Source organism: Panthera pardus, unplaced genomic scaffold (assembly GCF_024362965.1).
Source record: "Panthera pardus isolate Hobbes unplaced genomic scaffold, ASM2436296v1 HiC_scaffold_20, whole genome shotgun sequence".
NCBI lineage: Eukaryota > Metazoa > Chordata > Mammalia > Carnivora > Felidae > Panthera > Panthera pardus.
The window spans coordinates 92,970,135-92,978,815 of record NW_026526766.1 but is presented as its reverse complement, the minus strand read 5'-3'; the positions used below and the strand labels follow the sequence as shown (position 1 = coordinate 92,978,815).

Below are 8,681 nucleotides of genomic sequence, written 5' to 3'. Positions count from 1 at the left end.
CTAGAAAGCGCCTCCTGCTCTCCGTCCCCCCCCCCTTCCCTAGCGGGGGTCATCCCCGAGGCCCCTGCGGGTCTTTCCCCCACACAGGGCTCTGCCGGTAGTGCCAGCGGTGCCCTCGTGCGTCCGTCCCTGCACATGCCGACAGCAGGGAGAAGGTGGTATCTGGAGGGTGGATCACAGGGCTCTCCAGCTGAGGGCGCGGGAGCCCACCCCTGGAGACCTAGCCGGGGTGGGGTGGGGTGGTTCTGCCCCCCCCCCCCCCCCCCCGCCCAGCGTGTCAGACTCACTAGGTGGTCCCTGGCCTCCCTGAGATCCTGGCGAAGAGCTGGGTGGGAGCTCGAGGGGCCTCCTGGGCCGCCCAGAGCAGGTGCGGGCTCAGCGTGTGGACTCTTGCTCTCTTGGATGCACGGAGCTGGGAACCCCTGGTTGCCGTTCCCAGCACCCGTGCCGGTCAGAAACTGCGCTCGCCAGGCCAGGGATCAATCACGGCATCTTGCGTTTATTGGGAATCCGCCACGTTCTGTGGGAAATCAAAGAGTTTGGCAGCCTCTCAGAAGTCCGTGGCTTCCTTATCGGTTGTCTGGGGAGGGACAGTTTTGTGCTGAGGGGCCCGTCCTGCCTCTTGAGTGCAGTGTGCACAGCAGCGCGCACCTGTGAGCGGTGACCTAGGGCTCCACCCGTGTTCCTGGTTTGGGGACGTGCTTCAATCCTGTAAGCTGCAAACCCTGTGGAAAAGCCTTTCTGAAGGCTCTTGTGCCCCCGGCTCTCTGGGCCGTGTTTGAAACTTTACGCGCAGCTGTAATTCTTGTACAATAAACGGGGTCTTTAAAAACAGGCCATTTCAGTAGCTTCCCCAGCTGGTGTAGGAAAGAGGCTGCACGGTCGTTGGGCTGTGGCAGTGAGGAGCAGCAGCTGTGGGCAGGACCCCGGACCTGGGCCCCCGCCTTGGCTGGCCCTCCTCTTCCCAGGCCCTTTGCTTGCCAGCGGAGCAGCTGGGAGAAGCGTCGTAAGGCACGCGGTTCAGCTCTGAGGTCTGCGAAGGACTGGCACAGCGCGGGTGGGAGCAGAGTCCTCCTCCGGGCTTTGGGCCTGGCCCCGACCCCGCCGCCACGCCCAGGTCCGGGTGCGGGGACACACGTCCACCCTCCGCTGGTCCACTACAAGCCACTGGAGGAGTCAGCAGCCTCTGAACCCACCGCCCAGGTGACATCCTTGCCCTGGGGAAACCGGCTTCCGTGGCGGTGTCGCCGCAGTGTGAGGGCGTGGGAGCAGGCGGCCTGGCGGGACGGCAGGCTGCATTCCACGCCGCCCTTCGCGTCAGCGGGCGGGGAGGTGCCCCCGTGCTGCTTTCCGGAGGGGAGAGCAGCAGGGCTAGGGGCCAGGGCCAGCGGGTCTTCCCCAGCCTCGGTGGGGCCGCAGGGGTGCAGCGTGGGGACCGTGGCCCCGTACGTGGAGTCTGTGTCTCCCTCCAGAGAGCGCGGGAGGTCCGTGAGCACCACGATCTGTCGGAAGCTACTGGCAAGCTGGTTGGGGGACGGTGCTCCCCGCCTGCTTATATTTCAGACTAATTAGCCACCACGTGCGGCCACCGGAATTGGTCCCACTGGTTGTTGGGGAAAAGACCTAAAATTCAGCAGCCTGAACCAACCGCAGCCCTGGCCGAGGAGCCAAGGCCTCCAAGGGAGATTGAGAGAATTCAGTTTTAGGTGTGCAGGCTGTGCGGGGTGGGGGTGGGTGAGGGTAGGTGGTGGGCACTGGGGGGCTGGAGGGCTAGGCCGCGACACCCCCTCCCCCCCCCATGCCAGGTACTTGGTCAGCTGCAAGAGAGGGAGGGAGCAGCACCTTTGGTAGGTCACCCTGCGGGGGACGGACACCGTCCCCTCCTCTCGCCTCGTCCGTCCGTGGGTCTGCAGAAAAGCCGGGGTGGCCGGCGCTCCCCGCCGGGCGGATCTGCGCGTAGGGCTTGAGGTGCCGCCGTCCTCACGTACGTCTCCATTGCGACAGAGGCAGGCCTGCTGCCCTCCCCGAGGACGCCGCACCTCTGCCTCTCGCCCAGACCTCACAGCCAGGAGCACGGCCAAAGAGCCCTGTTTGGTCACTTGTATCCCCGGGAATGATGACGGGACCAGTGCCACCCCTCAGGACCCCGGGGTTGGCAGGCCAGAGAGCAAGTCAGGGCTGCAGAGCCCTGGCCCGGTTCTCATCCAGGATCAGCGGGGATGGGAACTCCCGGCCTTGCAGATACACCTCCAGAGCCTGGAAACAAGGACGTCATTATGTCCACACGTTCACCTCTGTCCCCAGGTGGGGTCCATATTCTGCCTTGAGCCCGTGTGGGGTAGGGCCAGACTCGCTCCCGGCACTAAGGGTCGGATGCCACTTGCAGACCCAGGCCCTCTTGAGCCCAGATCGTCTCAAAGGGTCCACGCCAGCATTCCTTCCTTGCAAGGCTCCCACAAAGCCTGGCTGGAACCCTAGCCTCTGGCCTCACCTGATATCCTCCTGGCCTCTCCTGGTCCTTGGAGGCCTCCTGATGCCTCACCCACCCTTCGTCCTAGAAGGTCCTCTGTATCTGAAGAACTGTTTGTCTCATCGGTAACGTCAGGCAGAGCTGTGACTTTCCGCCCCAGCATCCACCACTCCCCAGCCCTCCTCCCGATCATGCATCCCTACCCCAGAAAAGACCTGAACGAGCCAGTCAACTCTCACCTCTCCAGAGTAGGATACCAAAGGCGAGATCTCACAGATGGCAGGAGGCTCTCCGCTGCTGGGCAAGCTGTGGGAGCCCATGTGTCAGCACCTGCTCCAGGGTGTGTGCCCTGGGGCTGGCCTTGCCTGGCCCAGCTCCCATAGATCTTTTCTCAGCACCACTCCCTTCCACGGCACCCCCAGAGCCCTCGGCAAACTGCCCCCGACTTGAGTGATCAGCTCTGATCTGGGCTGGAAGACACCCCTCAGCCCTGCAGGTACCCCGCACAGGTCCCCCTGGGCAGCGCGATTTAGGTGGTGGCTCTGTCGTTTCCTTTTCCAGTCCCGGAACGTGACCTGCATTGCTGTTTTCTACACATCATGCCTAGCTCTTGGATTCAGAGCTTACAGATGAGTCAGGAAGGCTGGCAGCCACTCACCTTCCCCGAGGCCCTGAGCAGACCTTGAGGAGTTGGGCTCAAAGCTGCAGGCAGTCACTGTATGGCTGGGCCGGGTGCGTGGCCACCCATACTCCGCGTGGTGCTGGAGCCCAAGCTCCCAGCGCAGCTCAGACAGCAGCGGAGCCGGCAAGGGCCTGGGGTGGGGAGCTGGACCCTGACACCCTTGTCCTTTGAGGAGCATGCTGACGGGCACACTCACCTGGGCAGCTCAGGGAGCCGCGCCCCACACGCGTCCAGAAAGTGGGCCCCTGCCTGCAGGGCCCAGCGGTAATGCTGCAGGAGCAGGGCGCACCGAGTCGTGGTGGGGTTGTCGCTAGCAGCCGAGGCAGCGTTCTTCAGAGGAGAAAACTCCTCCTCCCGAGACACTTCGAAGGCCACGAAGTTCCTGTGCGGACGACAGCTGGTGACCAGATGTCCTGACCCAGAGGCCCTGGTCCTGGGCAGGCAAAGCCTGCACCGGGCTCACAATGACTGAATGGTGGTCTGTTCCACGCAGGAGGCCCCACAGTCACTGCGTGTGTCTTTGTTTCTGAGATCCCTGGAGCTGCCTGATCCCCCCCCCCCCACCCCATTCCCACCGGCCAAACCCACAGACCCTGAGACCCCAGATTGAGGGCCAAGTCCCCTGGGAGTCCCCCAGCCACCGGCCCAGGAACAGCCTCCTAACCCCGGCCAGGAGCAGACGGAAGGCTCAGGAGTGGCAGGGGGGCCCCCAAAGCACAGCCCCAAGACTGCAACCGCTCCAGAGGTCACCATGCTCACACTGCAGGGGCAGTGTGAGCCCCCTTCTCCTGCCCCCTTCTCCTGGAGCCCGCCTACAGCCCCTAGCCCCCCACTGCAAAGGTGCACCCCCACTGTCCCCCACAAGCCTCCACTTCCCAGCCCAACTAGGTCTCAGAACCCACCACCAAAACAAGGAGAGGAGAGAAAGAAAAAAATGAACGACTTTTGCCACTAACTTAGCGAACGGGAACACATCAAACACAAACTTCTCCATCTTTATCCCATTTGGTTTTAGCGGCTTTACCAGATTTCCCTCCTCATCCACGTACGGGACCTTCTTCACAGCCACGTGTGGCTTCAGCAAGGGCTCAAACTCACTTGGGGGTGGGGGGGAGACAGGAGAACAAAAGAAGGAAAGACACGGTTCAGACGGGACACCCCTGGGAGCCCCCTCCCCACCTCTCTGCACACCTGGCCAGGCAGGATGGGCCGACAGACGGACACCGCAGGGCACAGGAGCCCCGGGAGTGAGCCCTGTCTCTGGAAGGACACAGGCACCCTCTTACGCTCCCCAGCCCGCGAGAGAGACTGGCACCACTGGCCACATCCCCCCCAGGTGAAATGGCAGCTGGCAAGTCGCAGGGCAGAGGTGGGGCCTGGGGCCACAGCCACCGTGTGGGGAGGAAGAGCAGGCCAACCGGGCCCCAGAGCCTCATACCAGCTGCTAGAGGTCTGGTGGCATTGGCCGACTTAAATGCACCCCAACCCAGGCTGGCCCCTGACCGCAGCCCCACTGGGCTCAGGCCAGCCTCCCTGGCCAGCACCCTTGGCCACCTGCTGAGCACACCTGACGACAGCCCGGAGGAAGCCTCGAGTGAAAAAGTGGTTGCAGATGTTGCCCAGGTGGTAGAGGAGGCTCCCATCGGGCCCGCGAAGCCGTGCGGTCTCGGGGCTGATCTCGCTGTACTCCACCACCTGAGGGACTCCGTCCACCTGGCACACCACCCCCACGGGCTCCTCCGGGGACGCCTTTGCCACCACCTGCAGCCGAGGCAGAGACAGGAAAGGCTGGCGGGGGCGGGGCCGGGGCGGGGCGAGGCAGGCAGCCGGGCAGTGGGCGGGGAGGCTCACCTTGGCCCCACAGTCTGCGCCGCGCAGCACGCAAAAGCCGATGAAGACAGGGTCAGCCAGCCGCACGAGAATGTTGTCCACACAGTACACGTGCACAAACTCCACTCCCCGACGCTCCATGTCCTCTAGAATCTGGTGGTCCGACAGTGCGCGGTACAGCCCTCCGTTGCCATCTGCCAAGGGAGAAAGGGACCAGTCCCCGGGGCTTCAGCCATCCAGTCCAGAGCCTGCTGGAGGCAGGAGAGGCCCCTGGGGCTGGACCTTGTACCTGAGGCAGCTCTGTGTCACTATCCAAGTAGCCCTATGGCTGTGTCATGCGACACATGGGAATCAAGGCCCAGAGAGAGGAGGCCAGTCGCCCAGGACCACACAGCCTTCTAGCATAACGTTCTGGCCTGGCCGCCCGCAGACCTCCTGACCTCCGATTAGCTCCTTGTTCTAGAGCAGGCAGCGCTTCCCTGACTCAGGGGCGGGGCATACCTGGGGCCATGGCAACCTTGTCTTTCTTCTCCAGGATGGCCCTGCCATCAAAGGTCACAGCAGGCAGCATGCGCTGCTCAAACATGATCACGTTGTTGGGGTCCAGGTGGAAGAAGTCGTGCTCCTTGAAGAACCTGGCGGTGGGCTCCAGCGTGAACTCACTTGTCATGATGTACCTGCGAGGAGAGGCAGGGCTGAGCAGGCCCTTGGAAGGGCCCGGCCGCTCGGGGATCCAGGGCTCCCGTAGGGGCTGGCGTCGGAGTCCCGGCTGGGGCTGGGCGTTGGGGGTTGGGACTCGAGTCTTGGTGTGGGGCAGGGCTGATGCTGCGTGGGCAGGGGGATCATTCTGGGGAGAAGGCGAGGAGGGAAAGGCACACCAGGGTATGGCGCACTGGGTCCCGCTGCGCTCGCCGGCCAGCTGCTCCACCCGCCGAATCCGTTCTGCCTGCAGCTGGTACAGGCTCTTCCGGCTGGGCAGCCCCACCTGATACATGCCCTTGGGGTAGGTCACGCCTAGGCGCGTGCCCTGCCCACCAGCCAGCAGCAGCACAGCCACCTTGCTCAGGGCGATCTGGTGGAAACCTGGGGGCAGAGGGTGCCGTGAGGGGACTCCTGGGACCTGCCATATAACCACCCCCTCACTTCAGAGCAAGCCAGACGTGTGCCCAGGGCTCTAAAACTTCTGAGAGCCACAGAACAGAGATCTCCAAATAACGTTCCGACTTCACGTGGGCCAGGGCCCCATCCAAATCTGACCTTGTCCAGACCCATCAGAGGTCCTGATGATGTCCTCCAGGGCTTATTCCCAGCCTGGGTCCTTCAGAGGGAACACCAGGTCAGACTGGTCAGAGCAGTCTGGTGGGGGCCCTGGGCAGGCTTCCCTCCAGGAGCACCTGCCTCGCCAGTAAGGCCAAGAAGCCAAGAGTGCACCCGGGGCCAGCGCGGTTGTGAAACGGAGCGTGTACAAATGTGCAAGGGGTTCCCTGCTGTCAGTACGCTTGTGGCCCGGGCAGCTGACCATCCAGGTGTGCGCCTGCACAAAGCACTCGCTCGAGGGGGAAGCCGCCTGAGGGCGGCTGCCCCCTTCGCAGCTTTTGGAGCCCTACACCTGAGTCGCGAGCTGGTGTGCGAACGGAGACCCCACAAAGGAACGAGGCGCGCCAAACTCCTCCAAGTACAAGCTCTCCTGTCACCCCACTTTGGGCAAGGCCCCCTGCGCCGGCCAGGCCCACCCCGACCGGGGACCCCCGCCCCGCCCCGCCCCGCCTACCTTCCTCCTCCCAGAGCCGCCGCGTCTCAGGGTCGCACCGGCTCGCGCTGCCCACGCGCTCAGGGGGCAGGGGCCGCAGGCGCGCGGCCAGGCCGGGCTCCGGGCCCGGGGGGCACGCGCGGGCCGCAGCCGCGCGCCGGCAGTGCTCGCGCAGCGCCTCGGGCTCCAGCGCCTCCAGCTCGGCCAGGAGCGCGGCGCGCGGCCCCGGAGCCAGCTCGGCGCAGAAGCGCAGCAGGTGTTCCTGGCCCGCGCGCTGCAGCCGGGCGCGCACGTCCCGCTCCGAAGCCATGTCGCCGCGGTCGGCCGCGTCGGCACTCGTGACTCGCGCGCTCCTACCGGCGTCACGGGACCCGGCGGGCGGTGGCGACCCCCGGAGGGGCGGGGGCCAGGGCGCCACGCCCCCGACCCCGCCTCCGAGTGCCCCCTCCCTCCTCCGGCCCCGCCCCTCCTCCAGGGGCCGCCTTCCCTCTCCCGCCTGACTCCGCCCCTATCCGCTCGGCGCCGGACGCTGAGGGGCCGAGTCAGAGGGCTAGCGACGCCCGCGGCGTGGGGGCCCGGGGGCCCCCGAGTCGGGAAACCCCTGATCCCCGGCGCGTGAGGGCGGACTTCAGTTCTAACGTACCCCCCTCTGGACCCCACAGCCCTGAGGGTCAGGGCACCCGACGTGGAGACTGTGTTCGCCTTGACCAAGACCCCTGGCGTCTGGGCTGGGGAGGATAGAGTCGGATCGTCTGTAGGGTCGGCTGTCCGGATGCCGCCAAGGCCTCCCAAGAGGGCCACCCAGCACCCGCGGGGGGCTTCCTCCTTCACGCCCTTCGTCCTTCGCATTGCCACGTAACCAGAACCGCTCAGGTTCGCCCTTCCCCCTGCCGTATTATCTTAACTATGACTTTAAAATATTTTCCTATTAAAATAAATAAATAAATAAATAAATAAATAAATAAATAAATAAATAAAATAAAATATTTTCCTATTATTAAAATAGAGATCTTGATGTCTATAAACTCCCTTGTGAAAAATAATAATGAGAGTAGCTTGGGCCATTTGGGGACAAAGCTTCCAGAAAAAAAGTTTTTATTAAATTTTAAAGTAAAACAAATTCAAATGGCATTTGGGGACCCGAAATGAGAAGTGACCTCTCCTCCAGACCTGCCCCAGCTAACCCCTGTTAAGGCTGTTACATCCACACGACTCCTGAAACAGAATGCTACGGGCACCAGTGACAGTCACAGCAAAGTTTATTACAATGAGAGGCAAGGCCGACGGATCTGGACCAACACTCTTTTTTTTTTTTTTTTTTTAATTTTTTTTTTTAACGTTTATTTATTTTTGAGACAGAGAGAGACAGAGCATGAACAGGGGAGGGGCAGAGAGAGAGGGAGACACAGAATTGGAAACAGGCTCCAGGCTCTGAGCTGTCAGCACAGAGCCCGATGCGGGGCTCGAACTCACGGACCATGAGATCATGACCTGAGCTGAAGTCGGACGCTTAACCGACCAAGCCACCCAGGCGCCCCCCAACACTCTTGATAAGAGTGCGCCGGGAACGGCGGGGGTACAGAGTTTTTATAGCCTATCACATCGTTTTATCATTACCTGGGAACAGAACAAAGAAACAATTTTCAGATGAGTTAGAAACAGTTGCCTAATGAGGTGTTTATTTTAGACTTTCTGCCTCTAAGTTGCAACCAGTGGATCTCCTTGACCCTGCCTCTGATGCTCTTTTCTTTGAACTTTTGTTTCCTTAATTGGTGAAGCCTAATTTACAAGAGTATGAGGCTGTTATTTTTCAAGCTAAGAGTTAGCCCTACACTACAATTTAACCCTTACAAGGCAATTGTGTCTCCGTGCAGGCAGGTTCTGTACATAGAAACTCCCACATGTTCCTTTCTTGGGTTAGGAAGGAGAGCTTCACAGCCCCCTGGGGG

The 8,681-nt window shown here is 62.3% G+C and overlaps 1 protein-coding gene across 1 annotated transcript; it reads right to left on the bottom strand.

Moving 5' to 3' along the window:
- Positions 1-479: 479 nt before the first annotated feature.
- UAP1L1 (UDP-N-acetylglucosamine pyrophosphorylase 1 like 1) lies at positions 480-7,105 on the bottom strand. The gene is made up of 9 exons (XM_019435981.2): positions 6,754-7,105; positions 5,861-6,065; positions 5,484-5,659; positions 5,004-5,176; positions 4,720-4,913; positions 4,109-4,249; positions 3,349-3,534; positions 2,710-2,776; positions 480-2,256 (listed from the first exon to the last, which is right to left on the bottom strand). The coding sequence occupies exons 1-9, from the start codon at positions 7,040-7,042 to the stop codon at positions 2,173-2,175; spliced, it is 1,515 nt and encodes a 504-aa protein (XP_019291526.1). The 5' UTR covers positions 7,043-7,105; the 3' UTR covers positions 480-2,172.
- Positions 7,106-8,681: the final 1,576 nt, after the last annotated feature.